The 24,726-nt window shown below is 34.2% G+C and overlaps 1 protein-coding gene across 4 annotated transcripts in view; it reads right to left on the reverse strand.

The window, feature by feature from the left end:
- MYOM1 (myomesin 1) overlaps positions 1–24,726 on the reverse strand; it is an 88,564-nt gene that overhangs the window by 44,631 nt on the left and 19,207 nt on the right. For all 4 annotated transcript variants that reach the window (XM_087707220.1, XM_087707219.1, XM_087707218.1 and 1 more), the window contains exons 4-11: positions 21,847–22,060; positions 19,839–19,996; positions 13,542–13,634; positions 7,197–7,285; positions 7,010–7,075; positions 5,432–5,602; positions 3,686–3,847; positions 606–747 (exon numbers count right to left, since the gene is read on the reverse strand). In XM_087707220.1, the coding sequence (XP_087563346.1) occupies positions 606–747; positions 3,686–3,847; positions 5,432–5,602; positions 7,010–7,075; positions 7,197–7,285; positions 13,542–13,634; positions 19,839–19,996; positions 21,847–22,060 (1,095 nt within the window). The remainder of the gene's footprint in view (positions 1–605; positions 748–3,685; positions 3,848–5,431; positions 5,603–7,009; positions 7,076–7,196; positions 7,286–13,541; positions 13,635–19,838; positions 19,997–21,846; positions 22,061–24,726) is intronic.

Here is a 24,726-nt window from a genome sequence, read left to right on the forward strand (position 1 = left end):
ATAGATTAAAATTTAATTACTGTATTAAAACTATATGATGAATTTATTTTTTCTTGCTTTAATCTCAATTAAATTATTAGTTTTGTTCATAGGTGAAGAGGTATCATGTAAGTTCATTTATCATTTTATGTTTGTTTGAAGGTTAGAGTTACTGGGTTATCAACTGATGTGGTATTAGGTGAAATAGTGAAAATCCACATTGTAATCAGTGAAACAGAGATAAAAAGATATTAAAATACTTAAATGTATATATGTAGCATTATGATTACATGTATTATCAGTGTAGTAAGTCATATTCTAGAATATGTGTTAACTTAGTAACAAAATAAAAAATGAGTGGGGGAATTCAAAAATGTTTACTACCGGTTTTCTGTGGGTGTGGCTTTGTGGGCGAGGCAAGAGAAGGATACTGCAAAATCCCCATTCCCTTCCCACTCTCAAAATTTCTGTTGCTGGCTCTCCAAAACCTGTCAAAGCTGGCTAAATACCACCTCTTTAACAAATCCAATATTGTAATCAGATACACTGAAACTTCTTAATCCAAATTTTCCTTACAGTCATATTGTCAAAGAGATTACATATCCCGGTCTATCATAAATACTAACTTATCAATGAAATATCCTAAAATAGGATGTCCACCATCAACAGCTGGTTGTTTCCAAGAGATGATGACATAATCTTTGTTAGCATCCAAACACTTCACATCTAAGGGAGAACCAGGGACTCCTGCTATATCAGCATCAGCATCTACATGGAAGGAGACATGCTTTTAAGAATATGACTGTTAACAGAATAGGTTCTATTACCTTATTAGTACAGTTTTAATTTTTCACTAATTTATCTATAAGTGATGTCATAATAAAAACACAGTTATTAAGAATAATAAGAAACTATTTTTGATTACACTTTCTCTCCCTCAGTTCATCCAATCAATCACCCAATATCCATGCAAATACATTACATTGCTGACTGATAACATCTATTATTAAAATTTAGAATATCAATATTGCAAGCATGACATTATTTGGCTTTCATACAACCTTTATTATAAGATTAGAAAGAAGAAACTTTTTTCCATTTAGATCAAAATGTTTGTTATACAATGTAGGTTTTGGTCTTAAGCTGATTGCTTAATATTGAAGTCATACACAACACACACAAGCATGCTAATAAAATAAAGAAAAACAGATAAGTAGATTATATTTTACAAAAGTTAAAGTATTGGGAAAAAAGAGGGGAAGAAAAAAAATCTATTGATTTTTTAAGTTCCACTTTTATGTACCTATATCTGCTAATTTGCTGTACTATAAAACTTTAAAGCCTCCTTAGAAGCCAGGCTGTGGTTGTATTTGCAGGCTGTACAATATATGGTGTATTGTATGTGTGGGAATCATTCTTCCTTAAATTTGGTTAGTCTTTTGTCAAACATACACACACATTTTTCCATTACTGCATGGAATAGAATTCCATTTCTCCATGTCTGTTTCCAATCAGATATTGTTGGAATTTTAACTCTTTCACTGGCTCACGTTATTTGTGAAATTACAAATAGCTATCTCTTGGTAATATTCTATATTTATGATGATATATATTTTTGATCATGTTCAATAAGAGGAGTGCTATTTCCCAGGACCTGCTGACCTGGCGCCATTCTGGACTTGATCAAAGAGTCAAGAATTTGAAGGGTATCATTGAAAAGTTGGCATTACTCTCTTCAGCTGCTTTCAACAGCTGACACTGTGATATTGAGGCACTGCATGGACTAGTGAAATGTGATCAACCAACACTTGTGCAACAGAAATTCCAGAACTTGTTCAAAGTATGAGCTCCCTAGTGAAATGCATCATCTGTACAAAAATCTAAGAACAACCTGATGGAAAAGAACAACATGAATATCTATAGTTAGCAAAGTACAAAACTACTGTAAGTATGTATGTATGTATAAAATTTATAACTAGATAAAGTGATGCTTATAGAATTACAAGTGTTCGTTTAAAACAAAATCTGTGATTGGCCTTCATAAGAACACATTCCATAAAGATTCTGATAATTCTGAGCATAGTGTGGTTATTCATTTAGAAACCATAGATCTCAAGCATATGTTTATGTGATGACACAAAAAAAGGTGATAGGGCTTATTTGTTTGAAAGAATTATTGTTGGGAAAAGAGCATATGCAGACCAGGTAGTGACTACACACATAGCTATTCTTTTACCAGGTTCAATCAAACAAAAACAGCCTTTCTAAATCACAAAGACATTTTTTAATTTGAATTTGTGTATGTGAAAGATTGAAAGGAAAAGAGATTTTCCTTTTTGGTCTTTTTACATCAGATGTAAAGATTTGTTATTAAATGTTTTGGTATTTCTAATTTTTGCATTTTGGGATGGTGGCAGGATGCTCCCAAAGTACTTATATGTTTTGAGCAGGGGCTGAATTTGGGGAAATAAATCAGTTACATTTCCTCTTTTCAGCATATGCAATAGACTTTCACTCTCATACACAATCTGTGCTTTAGTTCAGAGATCAAACAGGCATGGCATCTGCTCCATCCTAAACTATTTTTGATCCTTGATTTATTTAACTGATTAAATTTTTATGCCACCCTTCTCCCTTACAAGATGATTATGGGTGGCTTTCCTACCCAATAGAAAATTGGAAAACAATTTTAAAAAGTGACCATTTTCTAATAAAGACTGAACTTGAAAATGAGCTGGATCAAGATGAATGTTGGCAAAAATAATAATAATCCCCAAGTCAGACCAATTGACCGACAGTTGTGCAGTGGTTAGGAATGTACCACCTCCTCGGTTCTTAACCTCTTCTCTGATTCCTCCTCATGAGCCAGACTGGAACTATTATTAAGAGGCTGTAAATAATTCTAAACACATGTTTTGCATGCTTTTCCTATTCTGTTTTAGTCCTAATAATACTACTCATTCCCTTTCTTCTTTTAACCATATGCGTATGTGTATGTATACTACATGTATGTGTGTACATGTACGTACACACACACACACACACACAGACACACACATATATATACCAGTGGTGAGTTCCGGATCCCGTTGCAACCAGTACAGTGCAACGGAGCCGGGTATCCACCACATGCATGCACGCAGCACACGCGCAGCACACGCGCAGCACACGCGCAGCACACGCGTCAATGAGATAGGGAGGGTTCAATGAGTCACATAAATTAGTGAGTGGGCTTCTGTAACCAAGGAGGAACATGAATATGGGTCTTTACAATCATAATTTAACACCTTAAACACTATATCACATTGGCTGAATTTCGGCTTTAATAAAGCCTAAAAGAATCAAACTGGATGCGACACAAGACAAAGGTAAACAATTTGGTTCCCTTTAGAAATTTGGGATCAAAGACTACATTTACAAGGGACGCAAGAATCACATTGCCCTCCTTTGACATAATATATCTTTAATAAGATCTCCTGGCAACATTTTGATTGGCACAATTATAGTAAGGAAGAAAATTCCTATATTAAATGACATTTTTTTGATAATTGACAGTATTATTATAATTAATGGTAATCAGAGCTATAAATCATAATCATATGAAATGTGTCTATATTAGAGAAGAGAATATAACACTGAAATGTCGCTGTCATTGGCGCCACCTGCATCACTGTCTTTACTTTATAATTACTATAATATATCTTACCTCCAACAAACACATAAGCACTGTACTCCTCATAATAGTCTCCCATTATCACACGAAGAGTATAAAGGCCTTCATCTTCTTTATTAGCATGAGTCAAGGTCAGTGAGGCTCTTTCTCCACTCCAATGCATCTGAACCCATTTTGATGGAGAAATCAAAACTCCTAAAAATTAAAAAAAAAATGTCATGAACAGATGCCACTCACAAATGGAATTATGTTTAAATAAACATCCTTTCCCAAGGAAATACCTAATAGTCCTTTCACAATGATACATTTGACTGAGTTTAATGCACTGAAGCCATCTTTTTCAAAACATTGCACAAAATTGTGTAAGTGGCTTTAGGTTTCTTTCAAACTTTAGATACTGTATATGGAAAAGTTCAATCAATGTGTTTGCTTAAGAGAATGAAAACATTTCCTTGCGTGATATTAAAAATGCACATTTTCTTCATTCATGAGTGTCAACTGGTTCAATAATTGTGGCTTGGCCTTATGGAATTAGTCTCACTCCCAAGTCTTCACATTGATTTCAGGGCTTTCCAAAAATGTTTTCATCCTCAAGGCAAAGAAAAGCTATTTCCAGTTTCACTCAACTTATTAAAATGGATTGGCTGTTAAATCTTATTTCAAGTCAGAAAATTATCTTCAAGTGAACCTATGAACACAGTGTATCTTAAAGAGTCAGGAGAGATTTTAAGGTGTATATAACACTAACCATTCTATATTTTAAGTATCTGTCTATTGAGAGGCTACTCTCCCATTCATGGCCAATCCTCAGTTTCAGCAAGAAGACAGAAGAGGCTTTCACTAACTAGTTAACATTGATATAGGTAGTTTTTTCTGTTATACAGTGAAAATAATTTATTAGTGTCTTTAATGAAGAAAAATATTTCTTAAACTGAATAATCAATAGTTTTACAGTTTATTGTGCTACAATAGCTTAAAAGGAAATCATAGTTAAATATCCTGGCTTATTGTAGTATGCAATTCAGCCACAATCTGAGAATAAAAGTAACATTAGAATAGGTAGCTTCCAGTTTATGTCCATTTCTTCAGTGACCATTCAAAATTACAGAGGTGCTGAAATAAAATAAATGTATAGTTGGTCCTTGAAACTCTGGCCATCACAGTACCCCTGTAGTCATATGATTACAATCTGGGTGCTCAGATGCTTGACTCGTGATTATGATGTTGCAGGAAGCTATGGTCACATGATTGCCATTTGTAACCTTCTCTGCCAGTTTCCCACAAACTGTGAGGAAGTGAGGGTTAGTGAGGAAGCCACCAGGGAATGTCAGAGGTTTTGCTCCAGTTTTTTTCTCCTACCTGCAACACATCTACCCTGCTGCATGCAACCTGCACCAGCCCTCTCATGGCCTCCTCTGACTCACATGTGGCCTGTCCAGCCATCCCAATGCTTCTCTAGGCCTTCCCTCCATGGTATTGTATGCTCCTTATGTGAGACTCCTGCTTCATCACTTAACAACCCATAAGTTCTGGTGCTATGGAGGGCAAAAGGAGCTGCCAGGATTTGTATTGCTAAGGGGTGTAGTCACAAATGCATCGCTTAGCGACAGCAAACCCAATCCCAATTGGCATCGTAACCCAAGGACTACCTCTTGCCACAACTTGCTTTCTATTGGGTGATCCACTTTTTCCCCTACAACTTCAAATGTATAGAAATATCCTAGACAGACATCATCTAACTGAAACAAAGAAGAACTTTATCTTTTAGTGCATGCTTACCATTCCTGTACCACTGGATTTCTGGGTGAAAACGCTTAATATCAGGATGAATGACAACTGTGCAGCCCAGACTCATTGTCTCACCTTCTCTTCCAAAAGAAACATCAAATGCATCCACAAAATGTATTTCAAACCTGGAAGCATAGCCGTATGGACTAACACCAAGGCCAACTGTAAGAAGAAAAACTAAGCTTATTCCTTTGTTAAAGCTGGATTATTTAAAGTCAGGTGCTAAGCCTCCTTTCTTCTTCTGAAAAGATAATTTTTCAGATCACCAACAGTGGAAGCAATTTTAAAGAGAGACATACCAATCTGGGAAGTATATCATATAAGTCAAAATTGGTCAGTTTTCTTTAGTATAAGATCAAAGTTCCCAGTTGAAAAGATATGCCTCAAATTCTCTTCACCATTCTCTTCATTATATTATTTAAGTGATGCTTAAGTGATATTTCATTGTTTCATAAATTAAGTTGATTTATTTTTATCCTTTTATCATGATTTAACATAAAAGTGGATGTTGTTTTCTGTAGGCTGGATATTACAAGTCTGAGTTATATAACTATGCTAAAAATGGGTTTGGCACTCAGTTCATTCAAGCTGCATGTTATTAGTTTAAGAATAGTCCTGACAAATTCAAACAGTGGCCCTTTGGTTAGAACATTAACCAGTGAGAGATTATATTGTTGTTTCTGTTGTTGTCTTTATTCTGAAATCAGCTGAACAATAACTTTAGAGAACCAGATAATCTTTCTGAAAGCAATACTGGCAAAAAAATGACATCAAAAGGCTGCATATGTTACTTGCTGCATTGGGCATTTTTCTTTCTATTATGGTAAATGGAAAACTCTGATTTCCACAATAATATACTTTAGAATCCTAATGATAGGAAATTAATGTTCCCTGAGTCAACCTATATTTTGTTCACCATATAACAACGTAATTCTTATAAAGGGCATTTAAAGTCATGGACTAACGAAAACTAGATAAAGCAGTGAATTCAGCAGGAGTGCCAGATCTGGGCAGCACAGAATACTGCATGGGTATTAAAGGATTTTGTACATGTTTACTAACATCTAGTGATCAAGTGGAATTTGCAGGCTCCAACTTTTAGAAGTCTAAAAGTTGGAGCTTGCAAATGGAGAGGGGGATATATCAAACTTGGTGATGCTGTGAGCCCATAAAATAATGATCTACTAATAGATCAGGGATGACAGAAAAAAATGTAACATTGGAATTGCATAGTATCAACATGATGTGGCTTTTCACCAGATACTTTATTATATGTTAATATATATGATACTTATCTTAATAAGATAAAGTGCTTAGAATCTTAAAATAAAATTCTATCACATATATTATCAAAGGCAATAGGAAGAACTAGGCAATATTCTCTGCCTCCAACTGCATCTGATATTGCAGTATAAGATAAATTATTATAAAATATTAATACTTCCAAAAAGAGTATATTTCTTTAAATAATCTTCTCAAAACATTATAAGGAACATTAAAAATTATACTAATACATTTCTGAATGACCTGCTATAATTTTCCTCATAATGAAGTTTATCAACAACTTACAGCTTAAGGGCAGTGTGACAGTTCCAGCATGGAAAAAACTTTCATCGAACTCTCCTTTCTTATATCCTATAGTGGAAAAAAAAGCAAAACAATATTTCTACTGTCATTTATCTGTAGGCCGCAAGACAAAATTTTAACAAAATTTTGCTAAAAAAATGCTAAGGAATGAATATTTGAACAAACCTACTTTTTACTACTACAGAAGCATAAGCTGAAAGTTCTCCTTTGACATTCATGGCAGAAGCACGATACTGAGCAGTATCATCAAAATCACATCTGTGAGGAATGAAGGATTTAGGAATAATATTAATGTCATAAAAAAGAATTATGCTCCTATATTTTGCAATAATGATCCTCTGGTCCCTTCCACACATGATGGCTGTGCTGATTTTAGAATGTTATCATTTTGGCATGTTCCCCATGTACATGAGTCTTCCAATGGGCTTTGCAGTTTCAGAAATGAATTGGTCAACTCCTGTTCCTGTCTTCAATGCTGTGACTACAGAAGATAGTCTTCCTTCATAAAAGCTGAATGGGCAGTTTCCCATTAGTGGAAATTACTGCCTTGTTCTTCCTTTTGGTTTCTTGTCTCCTGAAATGAAGCTGCTATGGTTGCATGGCTTATCCTGCATTAGTTTATGATCATAGTATTTTGCTATGACCATAAAAAGTCACCACTTTTTTGTGTGTGCTTACTTGTTTGCCTTGCCATGAAAAGCAAATAGGGAAGGAAGAAAAACAAAGGAATAAGGCAAGGCACCAGCCAGCTACCATTTTAGGCATCCTCTCTGGTCACCCAGGACTACCAGATGTCCAAAGGAAAGTGAGAGTCTTCATGGAATGGTAAGAGCCAAGCCAGTCACTGTGTGGAAGGGGCCTTTCTTCTATCTTGCTTAGGCAAATTTTGTTCAGATTTATTTATCATGTTCCCATCCCTCCAAAATTGCTCATTCAACCAGAAAATGTTAGCATAAGAAAAAAAAAGGTTACATTGCATGGTAGGATTCAGGGTGAGTATGAGTAAGTCATGATGATTTTAAAAGCAGATGTGATATAATACGGGCATTAAAAATAATAATTAAAGGAGCTTGTTATTGTTTTACCCCAATGTCCAATATCTCCAGTTTCCCACCAGAGCTATTATTTTCCAATATTATTTCACCTTCAGTGCACTATTTTTAAAGATTTATTTAATATATTAATTCCAGTAGCTAATTTGACTGTTCATATTTACTTAATGTTTATTTATTGATGCAATCTCTATAGCCACCCTTCTTAAACACATGACTTTCCAAGGCAAACTGTCATAAGAAGTTACACTATATATGAACATTTCCTACATCTCAAGAGCATTCTGATTCTTAAATATGAAAACAAATAGCTTTTATTCTATGAAATTCACCCATATTTTGTCAGTATGATGTTTTACCACTAGACAATAATTTAATTTCTCCATTGAATTCAGTTCTTGCACAGTATTTCCAAAATTCTGTTTAGTAAAGGATAGATCTCAGATAGAATTGTTTGTATGAATGAGGAGCAGGATGGGGATAGGAATATGCAATGTAGTTAGATGGGGAAAAGGGAAATATTACACATTATTGAAGGGTTCAACAAAAAGGAAAAATGAAAGAAGCGACTGTTAAAAGGTTTGGGAGTTTGGTTTGTTTTTTGTTTTGTTCTTTCAACCTTACCTCAGGTTCTCAATATTTCCTCTTGGGAACAAATCTCTCCACAAAAGTAGTTTCTTGTGGACTCCTTTTAATTCATGGAACAATTTGACTCAATTTTATAGAAAAGGATTGTTTTTTTGCCAATGAAGAAATAGGATAATGTGCTACATAGAACCAGGATCTTATATCCTATGCAGTTAAACTGTATTCTTAATTCTTAATAACATTTTGATTGTATTAAGACCCTAAATCTGATTAGCTCTATTTAGGATGTCAGCCTAAGCATGGTCATAGGACTAAGCTAGAGTTCATGGAAGATGAATGTTAATTCACTTCAACTGATATTTTGTACATCACTTGAGATGATGTGTAGGAAGTGAATCTTTATGACAGGCTGTGTGGTTTTCTCACACTTTATGGGCAAGAAATGAGCCAAAGTATCAATCATCAGAGTGGCTTGAATGCTAGTCAGGATAACATCAGCTGAACCATTTGCAGAATAAAGTGATATCCCAGCAGCAAGTTCTAAGCATCATGAAAAGAAAGCAAACAGTTAGTCATTTAATTTGTTTCTAATATATATTTTATTGCTAGTTATTAGGTGAAGGAATTGTGATACATTTTGTTTCATGTGCCAAAATAACTTGTCTGAATGCTGATATTATCCAAGATATTATCTGGCACCACATGCAGAAAAATATCTTAAGTCAGATTGACACACACAAGTGGAAGATGCTTCCATCCACACATTGAATGATGGGTGTGGGTCATAATGGTTTTATTACTCTCCATCTTCCATGACTTTTAGCCCTTTTACTAAGTAGCACATCATTCTGTGTGGGTCTCCTGCATTTCTGTAATTCAGAGAAGCTGCAGTACTTTAGGGTTCAAGTTAATACTTGTAGAAATAATACAGAAGATACCACAATGTTAAATTTCATTTTATATTCATTAGCTTATTACAGATGATCACACTAGGGCCGCTTTTTTAAAAAAAATAGGCAGTTTGCATTGCAGAGTTTTTCTAAAAAGTAAAATCTTCATCTTTCCACCAAAAGAAAAAAAAGTTATGGGCAATGAATTCTAGTTGTACCTAGAATTAAATTAATGGAAGAGTTTTTGACTGAAAAAAATATGATTCCGATAAAGGCCAGGGTCTGATAAAGAACTATTTGCTTTAAGAATGTAAACAGAGGCATGTTTTGTCTGGAAGCCATCTCTAGCCTTACTGTTAGTACTTATTAAGTGCTTAAAACTATATTCTAGTTAATAGAATAGAATATAATTTGAATAGAATTAGAAAATTGTTATTAATTTATTATTATTAAAACTATTAGAAAATTATTATTTTCTAATGGCTTTCAGAGTAGGATTAGAATCTATCATGAAGATAACAGCAAAAAGAAATGTAATTTAACAGACTCCTTTGCCAATAATGTTGTTATAGAAATTGCTGTAGATAATGGTGATGTGTTTTCAAAATATTATTTTATTTTATTGCTTGAATACAGTCTACATTATGTGTCAATATATTTAGTTGAAATTTTAGATACAGAATTGGAATCTAGGTATCATACGATATCACAATTATCTGGAAAACAGCTAATCTATAAATAATAGTTTCAGTTAAAATAATATCTCAGCAAGAAAACATCCCCCCCCAAGATGGCGGCATGTTTAGACGCTGTGGCTTTGAGCTCCTGGTGCCACAGTAGAGTTAGGCAAAAACTAGTCTATACCTGCAGGGAGTTATTAAAGATTTTTAACCAATTTCATTGTATTAACCAATTTTGTTGTACAATGACAATAAAGATTATACTTATATTTATTACTTCTTAATGATCTTTGATCACATTCCTTATACTATAATAACATTGTACAGGAATTAATGGAACATATCAATCAAAATGATGTTCATTCATAAATTTGTACCTGTTAAAAATCTATATTGTGATATATCCTGACATTACTTTGGGCAGCAAAAATACTATGCTAATGACTTTTGAGTTTAACTGCAGTTATAAAATAACTTACATAGGGTAATCATGAAGGCCATGATTACTTCTGACAAGATTTCAGTGTAGACATCAACATTTCTAGAAACAAGGCTGATATACTCTAACATCACATTTAAGAACACCTTGACAAGGTGAAAAGACAGTTGAGCACCAGGAAGCAAATTTACTGTTGTACTCTTCTGAAAACACAAACTTTAGAAACATAACTCAGAACCTGGTGTAGACTAGATGAAACAACTGGCAAGGAGCATTAACCAATGATCCTATACCAGCCCACCTTCATATCACCAAAGTCAGACCTGTTACTGAATAGGACAAATTCAACTAGATTCATCATCCTATGTTACTTGCATTGATCAGACAGTGTTACATTGATAAGATAATCAGATCCGGGATTACGTGTTTCTCTTATTGACTACCTGGCATTTAATAACAAATCTTTCAAGCTTTGGATAGTGATTTAAATTACACAAATTCTGCTTGCTGGATGGGCAAGCAACCAATACATATCTAGAATCTAGATAAATTTCCATTACAACAACACTATCATTTTCTCTCTAGTTTCTTCCACTGATAGCCATTTTTCAATCTTTAATTCTGACATTTCACATCCCTCAAGAAATGCTTTCATATTCCCATTTTTTTCTATTGACAGACAATAACTTGTTCAGGCATTCGATCTACCCTTGAAACTAACAGAGAAAGAAGACATGTTAGTTGATTCCCATGCTAAATCCTATCATCCTCTGTTCTCTGGGAGATAATATCTGCATTGACAAGCAGAGCCAGATCTAGGCTAAAGCCTGAGTAAGCAACAGCCTAGGGGCATCAAATCAAAGCCCAATATGTTAACTGTTTGCTGAAAATAGCTAATTATGCTTAATATACAAGGTGTAGAATAAAAGGAAGGGGAGTAAGGAAAAGAAGGCATTATATTAACCTGGTTTCCTTTGCATTTATTTCATACTGCCCAAAATTATGAAAAGGGTTATTTAAAATGCCTTATAAGCATAATTTATTTCTTAAAATGAGATGTCATGTATTGTATCCCCTTTTAGGAAATATATTTAGATTCATAGGCTATATAACTTATCTTTCTACATTGTACACATTTTCATTTATTGTATTACCTAAATGCAGAATTTTTAGTTTAAATCTTTTCTATATTAAAATAATTGATCTTCCGTATATTCTTAATTTTTGGGAGCACCGGGAAAGATAAATATAGGGAAAAGACAACAACATCTCTGAAAATCTCATCCCCCAAAACAACCCAATATTTCATAAAATGCTTTCACTACTTATTTTTACAATAATATAAGTTTATACCAGCATTTGAGCTGGACAAAAATGTAAAATCTGTATTAATATCAATAGGCATTTCCTACCCTAAAGAGTATTTAAGAATATAGTATAATAATGATGCTATATTATATAATTTATTACTACGAAAACACATACTAGGCATAAAATGTTATAAGGAACGTAACTAGTACAACAAACCCTGTTTGGATACAGTTTGCATTTTCCACAAACTATTAGATTTGAAAGTTAATTTTATGAACTTTCTGCTTTGTTGGCATACTTAGTCAATAAAAAAGATTAAATAATTTCTAATTTAATTAGTACTTTTTATTCTATATAGGGTCAAATCAGAAAATGATTATTATACATTCTTTCCTATAATAATTTAATCGAGATTTAATTTCTAAATAAAGGTACATTGAATTTGTTTTAAGATTGTCTGTCATGGTTTCCTATAACATATCCAGGTGTCAAGCTTCTCATTACTACACCATTTTCCTTATGCTAACATGTTTTCTTTTTTTTAAAAAACCAATTACATGCAATATAATAAAATAATCACAAATTCTTTTTTAGGGAATTCAAAGCACAGATATATTGGTAGCTTTCATAAATTGTTATTGTCCCAGTAGGCCAAGACAGCTTCCAATCATCCAGTTCTTCCTCCCATATTTTCCAGGGTTACACATCCCATAAACATATACACGTTTTGTTCTTCTAGCAACAGCATCCCAAAATATGAAGCTTGAGCAGGGCCAGCAGATTTCCTTGTGTGCCCTGCAGTCATGGGAAATTAAAATTTGTGAAAGCTCAACAGGATCTCTTGCTCGTTAATCATGAGTTTTTGTACTTGGTTCAATAAGAAATTGCAAAATTCTACTTAAATCAAGTTGGAGCCATTTATAACAGAGGGTCTTATGTAGAAAAGATATAAAAATATTTTGGTGTTGTTCAAGACCCAGATTATATTGAGAGTTTTAAAGGATCCTTGTAAGAGTAAGATTTGAATTTTTTATTTTAATTATGAATTTAAAAAAAGCCCAATATCACAGACATATTATGACTCTCTTTAAAGGCCAAATTCCCTTAAAGATTAAGAGCATTATCTGGCATTACTTTCAAACATTAGAAATTACCTAGAATTTCTTATATGCCTAGAATTCAGTAAATTATCTAAGTATATATCAAATATAAACATTAATGTATTAATTAATTAATTAATTAATTAATTAATTATGCTAGATAAGTAATCTTAATACAGTACTAGTGGAAATTTATCAAGAAGGACGTACAAAACATCAAATCAGCTTCAGGATGTCTTATATTGTTACAAGGAGTTTGAGAATATGTATAACTTTTCATAAAATGGTTCTGTCCCCAATAAATTAAAAACCAGTAGTTCCTATTTCAACATTCTTGCAGTATATTACTAGCACCATCTTCAAAAGACATACTCATATATATAGGGAATTATCACATACTGTAATTCTAAAGAAAAAGGAAAAAGATTACAAAAACTATATACTATTCCCTTACTTGTTAATCTCCAAAGAGTGCATCCCATATCGACTTTGGATTTCATATTTACCAGGATGAGTATGGATATTGATGGGAACATTGTTTTTATACCTATGAAATAAAAATGGTTTTATGATAAACACATCAAACATGAAGAAGAAATGAAAAAATATAAATTTCATAAAAAATAGATTTAGCAAAAAATAAAGAATGAGACTAAATTGAACTACTTGTTCACATATAAACTGATTGAAAATATCTAACTGGAATATTGCAGTGTAGAAAAATATGACTCATAAAGTGCAACACTTTTATGCATCTGATTTCATATTACATCATTTGTATATATTTATGGAAGGGTATATGTAGTAATAATAAAATAAACATGGCAAACTTCAGTAAGACTGCTGAGTTTTTATTTAGCTTTGAAAAGCATTTACGGAAAAAAAAATATCCAGAAGATGGCAGCAAATATTTCCATCAGCATGGAATACGAAGCATTTGTCAATAGTATTATTGAACTTGAAGTCTTAATTAACAAGTATTCAATTATGTACCCTACTGCATTCTCTTTTGTAAAACTGTTTTTAAAAATCTGATTTTGGTTTGTGTTTCAGTATTATTTGTTCAGGGACCATTTGAAGTTACTTATTACTGCTCCTTCAAGTTATGACCATTGCTGTGTTCTTGCAGTCATGTGATCACTATTTGAGTGCTTGGTAACTCATCCTTATGACACAAGGGGTGCTTCAGCTCCTCCACCTGCCTATCTCCACCCCTATCTGTGCCCTTTTGGTCCCTGGCACTCCATGGCCCCTGCTGCCTAGCTGATCTTTGCTTTCTTATTGCTCCTGCTGCTGACCAAGCATGCCCAGTCTGGCTCTTGGTAAGGCGGCTGTGGGCTGCATGACATGTTATTGCCAAGGTCGTGCCCAGCAGTTTCTTTGTGAGACCAGGGAAATATGATTACAGCTAGTCAGAAGCTGCCTAATGAACAGCCAGGGCATACACACCTCATCAGCACTAGGAGCAAGAAGTCAGCTGAGTTGGTGGAGCCCAGGGTGGCAGGGGTCTCAAGATATAGGGTGGAGAAGACTACTGTGGCTGCTACTCAGCTGGGGCCACTGAGACTGACTAGGATGATTGTGGCTTGGGCCATACTGCTGGGGTAGCCAGAGCTTCCTTGAGCAATTGTAGCTTTGTGTTACACTGCTGGGCAGACTAGAGTTTGCACTGTGTTGCTAGACCAAGTTGTGGCAGCTGAGACTTTCAGAGGTGGCAGTAATTTTTGGCTATGTTGCAAATCATGGGTTTCTTGGAGCTGCAGAGCTATATTGCACCAAGAAGTCCCTAAGCCTCAGCATGGCAAGCAGCCCCAAGACCACATGGCTCTCGAGCCAAGGGAGAGTGCAAGGTGGCCAAAAGAGACGAGATGAATAGGCAGTTGGAGAGAGTTGAAGGGGAGGCAATCCCTTACACCTTGGAAGAACTGAGGCTCGGAGTTAGGAGGGATCAAGGCTGGAATGGACTCTTAATTTTGAAACCAAAATCCCTCTTTATGTATTATTCTCCCTTATTCATTACAGCACTACATTTTTTCTAGTATAGGTATAACAACAGCAATTACAACAACATTTTTTTCCATGGAGTTTACCATTAAAATGGACCAATATATTTTAGATCAATAATTTTACTATTTTATTATTCTAAACAATTACCTTGTATAGATTGTATACCTGATTATATTAATTTTTATGCCCCAAATTCTTAAACTTTAACTTACAATTTACTTGTACAGTATTATTATGTGATTATACTAGCCTAATCCATGATTTTAGTTTATGACAAAAAAAATGTAATTTGTAGTACTGGTCTATGATCAGCATGGTTCCTTTTGATAAACAGCTGTGACATCTAGTTGGATCAGACTCCAAATTATTATATTTAGCTCTTCTAATGAAAGGCACAACAACAAAAATATTTCTTTTATCCCTCTTCACATTCAAAGGTGTTGCCTTTCAATAGCTTGTGTCATGGAAAATGCACAACTTGTTATATTAAATTTAAATGGAACCAAATTTTACCACAATTAACAGCCGAACTAAAGCAGTGGGTTAACTTAAGGATTATTTTGCTTAGCATATTAACAATTAGTGCACATGTACAGGAATCAAGAATGACCATTCTTAATAGATTTTTTATTTTAAAAACTGCTATATTTTTCATCACTTTCCAGCAAAAAACTTTGTTTCCTCACTTTTCAACTGCATGTTAATTTGCTGTATAATAATACTTTGTTAATCTTGTATATCTATATTATTGCTTATATTATATCATAGAAAGGAAGTTAAGCTGAAGATGACTTTGAACTACATTACTTAGACTAAAGATATGAGGTTATTAAATATAAACATCTATTCTGAATACTCTAAGTAGTCTAATATTCTGAAAATTCTAAATAGCAAAATACTAAACTGAATGAACCTTGTTTTTTTTTTTTTACATTAACAGAAATTTACCTGGTGCACACAAATACCAGAACAGATGTTCTTATTCTGTTCTTAGTTACATTCTTAATTACAATTACCTTAATAATTTAAACAAACATATGTGACTGACAGAGAACAGAGTAACTGGCTGGACTAGATTCAGGAGCTGTGAGATCAGATAATACGCTCAACAAACAAGAGACTTTAAAATGACTTCCCTTTGTCCCTCCCTCCCTCTCTTTCTATCTCTACATATGCATTTGTGTCTGTGTGTGTGTGTGTGTGGTGGGTTTCAAAATTTTTTAGAACCTCTTCAGTAGCTGTGGCCTACTTTGTGGGAGTGGCTTGCCGGCCATGTGACCGGGTGGGAGTGGCTTGCCGGCCATGAGACTGGGTGGCCAACTTATAAAATGTGGTGAAACTCACTTAACAATGCTCTTGCTTAGCAACAAAATGTTGCCTCAGAAACTCTGGCATTTGAAGCATGCAAGTCTTAAAGCTGTCAAGTTACAAGACCCTTGCACCCCTAACCCTTTAGAAAAAAAAACCCTAGGGGTGTTCAAACTTGACAGCGTTAAGATTTGTGGACTTCAACTCTCAGAATTCCTCCTCTTGCTCTTTATCTTGATGATGTGCGGATGGGCAGGGGAAGGGAGCTGGAACTGGTTCTAAACAGCAGTGTAGATTTATGGAACCTCTTCTATAGAAGAGGTTACACCTGGCAGGAACCCACCCCTGGTGTGTGTATTAATATGTGTACATTTTAAATGTTTGAAATGCAAAAACAATCTTTTTAATTATCTGATTTGTATAATATTTAGCTACCTATATCTTTTCAGAATGCTTTTATGAAAGCATGATTATACAATACCTACTCAGTGATGGGATTCAGCCAGTTTGCACCTATTCAGGAGAACTGGTTGTTAACTTTCTAAGCAGTTCGGAGAACCGGTTCTTGGAAAAAAAATCTAATTTCATTTTTTTCCACTTTACAGGGATAATCCTGTAAGGAAGGCAGGAAGGAAACATTCTGGTGTTGTTTCTAGCCTAGTTTACAGAAACTGTCTCTCCGGTTAACCCTTATTCCATTGTAATAGCTAAGACCAAGTGCCCATTGATGTGAGTGACATTGAGTTGGCCACATCCACCCAGTCACATGACCACTGAGCCACACCTACCCAGCTGGTCATTAGGGCAGAAAACCGGTTGTTAAATTATTTGAATTCCACTACTGTATGTACTTAAGCCCTAATTAAAAACTCCCCCGATACTTTGCTGAACTATAAATATAATGCAGCTATTTGTCTTGTTTTTTTCATCTTTAAATATGTGAATATAATATATCTTCTTCTCCAAAGGGGGTGGGGGGGTTGAGAGCTCTACAAGCAAGGAAATGTCCCAGAATAGTTGGGATACATCATAAACAAAATGACCTGTTATTGTTTGTTTATGTAGACAAGATCTGGCAACTTTCACATATATAAGAAACTTTGAGAATGTTTTACTTGAGCTGTTCTTAAAGACAGAGTACTAATTTTCAGAAGAATCAATATTTTTATTCAAAACTACTAAATTAAAATCTCTCCAAGTTTTGCTGTGTGGCCTTATCATGAAGTGGGAGGGTGTTCCTGGGCGGCATGGGTGAAGAATGTCAGGAGTGTAGGCCAAGATTATACATTCCAGCAGGGTCACCCAAAGTATGAAGGTCATTCCAGCTGCCCAATTAAAGCAAGCGGGCACCTATATTGGGAATCAGCTATCTAGAAACATGAGGAGGCAGATGATCACTTCAGAGACACTGGCAAAGATATCAATTCATACTGTATGCAAGTTAATTCTTTTAAGATTGTAGAAGTTTCAAATCATCTGTGTCTTGAAATCTCATTGTAGTAATTTGAGATCTTTGGCATTATTCTATAAATTGAGAATAGTATGCATATTCTCCTAATTTTCCCTCAATTCTGTCCAGTTTATCTCTTTAAATAAGGCTGTTTTACCACATTCCCACAATATTAGTCAAGCAGAATATGGTTCAGAAATCAGTGATTACAAGTTCACATCTTTTCTTGTTTTGAAAATCAGCAACAGCAGGATAATCTCTGGAAACTGGGAAATTATTAGGAAGATGGCATTTAAGTTTTTCCTCCCGTCTCTTTTTCTAATGTAAATTATTCTATTTCATTAAAATTATTTCAAGAGTGGGGAACGGAAATGGTCTGCAAAGTATCAATTCTAGAAGCAACCTGCAATTAAGAACTTACATATTAAATTAAAGTCAACACAACACAATAGCTGACTTAAATTTTGGATTTCTTTCTTCCTGCATCATTTTACACCATGAACAATTCTGGATGTAACACATTTCTTCTTCATCTTTAGCTTATTTTAAGGAATACAATTTTATTTATGGCATGAAATAAAAGTCACACACTTTTAGCATCTGGTGAGCAACATTCCAGAAGAGGGAAGTCATTTCCTAATTTGGAACCGCAGCACATTTACTCTTTTTATGGGTTAGCAGTTCAAACATACAGTTGAATTCCCCAAAGATATGAGTTTTCCATATTTTTCCTAGTAAAGCTAATAAGAGAACATGACTGAATGTAACATAATTCACTATGAAGTATAAGCATTTATTCAGCTGAAAACATTAAGGGTTCACAACTTTTATCACATTTCCATGTTGTATAAGTGCTGCTTGTTTCAAGCATGTGAATGACATCTACTTAACAAATGATAAGCAAGAGTTATCAGATTTCATTTCATATCCCAAAGCAAACACCTGTCTGATGCTCATTCTTTCCACTGATAGCTAAGTACTTAAAATGCAATTCTCTGCATGTTTCAGTCAATAGCAAATCACACTGAATTCCTAGATATATAGGACCAAAACTTAAATGTTCAGCGTTAGGACAATTTAAAGGGAAGTATTGCATCACATTCCATACAACAGCTAATTTAATTTAAAGTAAATTCAATTCTTGGATGTAGCTTCTATAACAATATTGGAGTGATGCAGTTTTAAATTACTCACATTGTCAAATTATATTTCAGGCAAGCTATCAAGTTGAAAACAACTTAGAAGAGTAATGGGACCAATATAACATCGTTATGCCAAAGTAATCATGTTATCATATTTCTGACTTTGAAAGGTTTTTTTTCTTATTTCTTAATCAGTTTGCATTCAGTTTAAAAATATATAATCTTTTTGTACATGTTCCTTTTTAAATATATAAATGTAATGCCTTTTTCTGTCAGATTTGCAAACTTTTCTTCATATAAACGTATTTGGAACACATCTTTTTCCAAAATAAATGCTTTTCAATTGACAAATTGTGCCACAAAATTCAATAGTGCCAACATCAAACTGTTAATGTGTTCAGTATACATATTGATTCAAGAAGTGTATATTATATTATATTATATTATTAATATTATTCCTAGTGTGATTTGGAAAATTCTCACTTAGAATTAATTGTTGTGTTGAAGCAAAAGTTACTTGTTGTGTTGTAGCACACTTAATGATAGCCATTATTCTCAAGCCCTCTGCAGGAATAAGATATACGGTATAAGCTCTATAGGATATAGCAGGCGTAAGATAGCCCACAATGAAATAAAGTACTGAATTAAAGTAAAAACATGAAACATATTTTAATTTATATAATAATGTGTGAATTACTTTAAGCATGCAAAAATTCGCTAGACAATGTTAAAAGTTGGATTTGATATCTTCTCAATACAGCATTTATAGTAAACGTTATGTTTATGTTAACCTATTCTAAGTGCATTACTTCAACTTACAATGCTGATAAAGAGACAAGCATACCATGTAACACGAGGTTCTGGCCAGCCTCTCACAGTGCAGTGCAACCTGGCATTCTGTTTTTCCCAGACAGTGTGTGAACGAGGTTTGATAACAAATTCAGGAGCATGTAGCAGGCTATCTTCATTTAACTTTCTGTGGAACTCCTGTGTCTCTGTTATCTGTAAGGACAAACATTTCACCTTAAAAATCATCCTGTAGACATGCACTAGCCTTAGCTTTATGGTAGACTACTACATAAAATATATTTGCTGTACAGCTCATAAATATAATAAAATATTATCATAATTTTCAACATGCCATTTAAGTACCTAATTATTTTCTTAAAGAAGATGACCACAGGATAAAATGAAAACATTATTATTTTCTCTAAATTCTAGACAGACTTAGAATCGACTGTCCATCACTTCCTCGGTGCAGAAACAGATGAGACCCTCCTCCCTGTCCTCTTCCTCCCACTTCCCCATCCCACTCCCAGTCTCAGGAAATTGCAAATGTTTCCCATATGCGTGTTTTCCAGCTTTGATTCAAGTGGATATTTTTTATTGTTTTAAGACCTTCAGAGTTGATGGTCTTTGGCATCTAGATGAAGACTTTTCTCCCAATGGCTGTGCTACCTGGCAACCTCCAGTGGCTAATTATTATACTGTGCAGCCGTTGGGTTACTATGTTCTCTCCTGATTGGTATCTCCCTTAAAAAAAAAATTCTTACTGTTTAAAAAGCAATGTTTACAGTTTACAATTAGCCATTCTTAACTCTGGAAGCTCATGATCCATTTTCCAGTGAGCACCCTTTCCTTTCCACAGTCTAGGGAAAGCAAAGCTTCCCTTTCCATTTTTCAAAGAATATTAAAGCTGCTTCTGTAGTTGCTGCTTTGCTTTTTGAAGCTAAGCTAGCATTTCTTCCTCATTACAAAGCTTCCGTGCATCTTCAGGAAGACGTAGGAATGAAAAAGAAACCTGTTTCCTGCTGCTTTCATTTTGTGGTGACAAAGTTAGGATAAGGGGATTAGGGCAAAAGAAGATAACGTGAGAAGAGAAGGTATCCAGGTACACAAACAACAGGGAGACGTAAGAAAAGGCACATGGAATTGCAACTAGTTAAAAAGGAACAATCTCTGAAAGGAAGAAGTGACACCAAATCAGTCAATGAGGTCCTTTCTTTGCATAGGTTGGAGGGGAAAGAAGCAGAGAAATGGCCATTCAGTCATGATCTGGACTGAACACATGACTCCATTGCCAACTCTCTGCATTTGGGTCAGGTATTTTTGAAGTTGGCTTAAGAAAGAGAACAGCATGGAAAACCTGCTGTTAAAGGAAGCAGTGAGGCCAAGTAAAAGGGGAATGTGACTTTTCCCATGTGAAATTATGGAAATATTAGTATCTAATTTGGAATTTTGTTTCTCCCAACATAATCTTTCCTTACATGAAGAGAAATGTAGAAGGGTCAGAAATTGGCCACAGCACGTGCCAGTTGAGACAATAGATCTGCTGGTTGCAAAATCCTTTTGGTATGCTCACTCATACTCCAAGCCAAAAAAACAGTCTACAGCAGTTCTGGAGCTGGCATTGATTTATTTATTGGCTTCAACAGGAGGGAATTCCTTTTATCCAAACAAAGAGAGTACTGGGGATGGGAAACTGATCCTTCTACATTCTTGCCCTTCAACAGGCGCCAAGAAAGATGTTGGAGTTTTTCTCAGAGGGAACAGATTCATACTCTGCCCAATCCTTATATACCCATAATTCTATCATTTTTATCTGTAGAGATACAGGAACATCGCCTGAAAAATCTATTCTACAGCATTTCATATTTAGATACTGAATCCTACCAAATGTTTAAGTCCTAATGGTTCAGAAATTATGTTTTTTCCCCACTTGAAATCAAACAGAAACATAATAACTAATAATGGCTTACTTATTTTTGTAACCATGTCCTCTATTTTGATATTTTTAACAACAGTAAACAACAACAAAGCCTCACATCATTAATGAATGAGTAATTTAATACCGTTTTCTTTAAAGCCAATCTTTCAGCTGTCTCCCGTATTGCTACTTTTCTTGATTTTTTCTCATGGTGTTCTTCTTCTACAGAAGAGGAAATTTTCTTTTTGGTTGTAGTGATCCCTTCCCCAGCAGCAAAAAGATTCCTTCTGGCAATATAAGCAGCACTTTCCTTAATTCTTTCTTCTTCTTTATCTGTAATTCCACTAATATAGTTTTCTCTGCAGTAATTAAAAAAGAATCCATTGCATATTGGAAAACAAGACATTTTATCTTAGCACTAGCCAATAACCTGGCATTGCCCGGATATTTATTTATAGGGGGGAAAATGTCCAGACTAAACGTAATTTCTAATGTTGGCTTTTCCCCCTTACCAAAGGGAGTCCCTCCTTGTGGAGTATTGTGAAGTCGTTACCTTGGCAACTCAACTCTGCTGTACAGTAGAAGCCAGTATGGCACAACAGGCTGTATCTTAACAGAACCCACACAGAGAGGGGTGTTAGGTGTGTCTTACCCCCCACAGTATTTTTTCCAGAGTCATTTGTGTACCAAGTTTGGTTGAAATTGCTCGAGGCGTTCCAGAGTTATGCTGGAACACACACACACAGACAGACAGACAGACAGACAGACAGACAGACAGATAGATAGATTTATAATAAGTTAAACATAGTCCACTGACTATATCAAGACGATGAAGTTGTCCAAAAGTTGTGAATGTTCCAACACTGGAAGTTTTTAAGATGTTGGATAACCATTTGTCTGAAGTGGTGTAGGACTTCCAGCCTAAGCAGGGGGTGGACTAGAAGACCTCCAAGGTCCCTTCCAACTCTTTAATTCTATATTCTAACAATGGACTTTCTATATCAGTTTCTCCTAATTTGTGCTGTAGATAAAGATTTAGGAATGAAAGTTGTGGATTACACAAAATTTAGCCCAATTTTCTGCATAATATGCTGTGTGGTGGACAAGCTGTTTTTCCTGATTTTCTTGAAAAATATTAGTTATCATCTTATTGTCTCTTTATCTTCAGGAAATAAAGGTAAATATGAAAATATACCAGTACTTGTACAAGATGTCGATGTTATGGAAATCTACTATATATCAAACTAGCTTAATTCTTTTAAAAAACATTATAGCTATTAGTCTTTACATCTGGTATACATATATTTCAGTATCAAAGTAGTATACTTCCACAATATACCGGTAAATCATAATGAAGACGAAATTTTGAATGCAGCAAACAGTTGTTTAGAAAGCTAGCACCTGGGATTGGAAAAGGCAACAGTAATGGGCTATTTATTTAGCTTTTCAGTTAGCAGCTGCAGTTATTGACTTTAAGCAAATCTTCACATGTATATCCAATGTTGTATTCTTTTCATACTTTACCAATATTTTTAACATAAATGCCAGTTCATTGAAATGTGCATGCGAGTATTATGGTCAAATCCATATATGTAATTTATCACTATATAGTTGACACATATACTCACTCTGAATATAAATTTGAATATAAAAGATATTAAAAGGCTATCCATACCATTCTGAACATTAATTCAAACATTGAGCAGTTAGAAGAGGTACCGAAAGCATTCTTGAGATGAAGTGCCAAATGTTTAGACTGATTCTGAATGAAATTCTTAAACATTTTAAACTTTAGCCAGAGTGTAGAATGGCAGATTTACATATAAAATCAGATGACTGAATGATACATTTGGAATATTAGCATAGTAATAGTTATATTTTAGATGATGACATTCAAGTAACTGTTGGCTTAGCTAGGGATTATGTACTCTTAAATCCAAAATATTTCTGAAGGTCATTAGTTTGGAAAAGGTTTCCTTCATAATACCATCAAATCAAAGTACACGTCAAATATTATTAAATTTGGAATGTTAATAATCTAGCCATAAGAGTGGGGGGAAATTGCAGTGGAAATAAGTAGAAATCAGAATTCATAAATTTGACTAACTGATGCCAAGGACTATTTTTATATCATGTCCAAAATGAAAAACTTTTAAAAATGTGTTTTGTGGCACCAATGCAAACAAAGTCTGTACAAGTCAGCAATCTAAAAGTGGTTGTCTTGCATCAGATCATTCTTATTAGAATATTCCTAAATTAGCTTTGGAATCCAATTATTTTAGGTTCAAATCTATCTTTATCAGTTGGCCAGCAATCAATACAAGCTATCAGCTTCCTAAAAGTAATTTGATTTTTTAAAATTACATTGGCTGTCTCAAACAATTATCTCACCATGACAAGGGGCAAATTGACCTAATTAATAATTTAGATATGGTTTACAACTATAACATGAATCTGAGTTGTAGCTTTCAGATAATAAATAGGTGGCAGTGGTATCACATAGTCCAGTACTTTCTGGCACAAAGAATGGTTAGACTTATTATGAATCAAATTAACTTTTTATTCCTTTAAGAAAGACTGGCAGAGGCTAAATTGACAAACAACAAAGTTATCATATTTGTTTTATAAGCAAAGGTTTAAAATAAATTTTCTAAATTTAAAAATACTTTGGAAACAGCAACAAATTACAAATAGGTATATCCAGACTGAAATCACATTGTCAGATAATTGTTGAAAAACATTATACTGACATTGTACAGAAATCAAAGATTAAAAGTTTTAAAAACTATTTCCCTATTTCTAACAATATGTACTGAACAAATTTAAATAATTTTGAAAAACATGTTAGTTGTTCTGGTAGCTCTAACTGTTAAAATAATTGTTTTATGTTCCAATAGTCATGGATACTATTGCAATAGATTCTTACTCAATTATACAATAAAAAATTAGAACAAATGAGACAGGAAAACAGTATATATGTGTGGCATGTATGAAAAAGTGAAAGATAGCTTTTCTTGTATTATAA

The sequence above is a fragment of the Thamnophis sirtalis genome, unplaced genomic scaffold, assembly GCF_051295495.1.
Source record: "Thamnophis sirtalis isolate CommonGarterSnake01/CBP01778 unplaced genomic scaffold, rThaSir2_p1.2 scaffold_2, whole genome shotgun sequence".
NCBI lineage: Eukaryota > Metazoa > Chordata > Lepidosauria > Squamata > Natricidae > Thamnophis > Thamnophis sirtalis.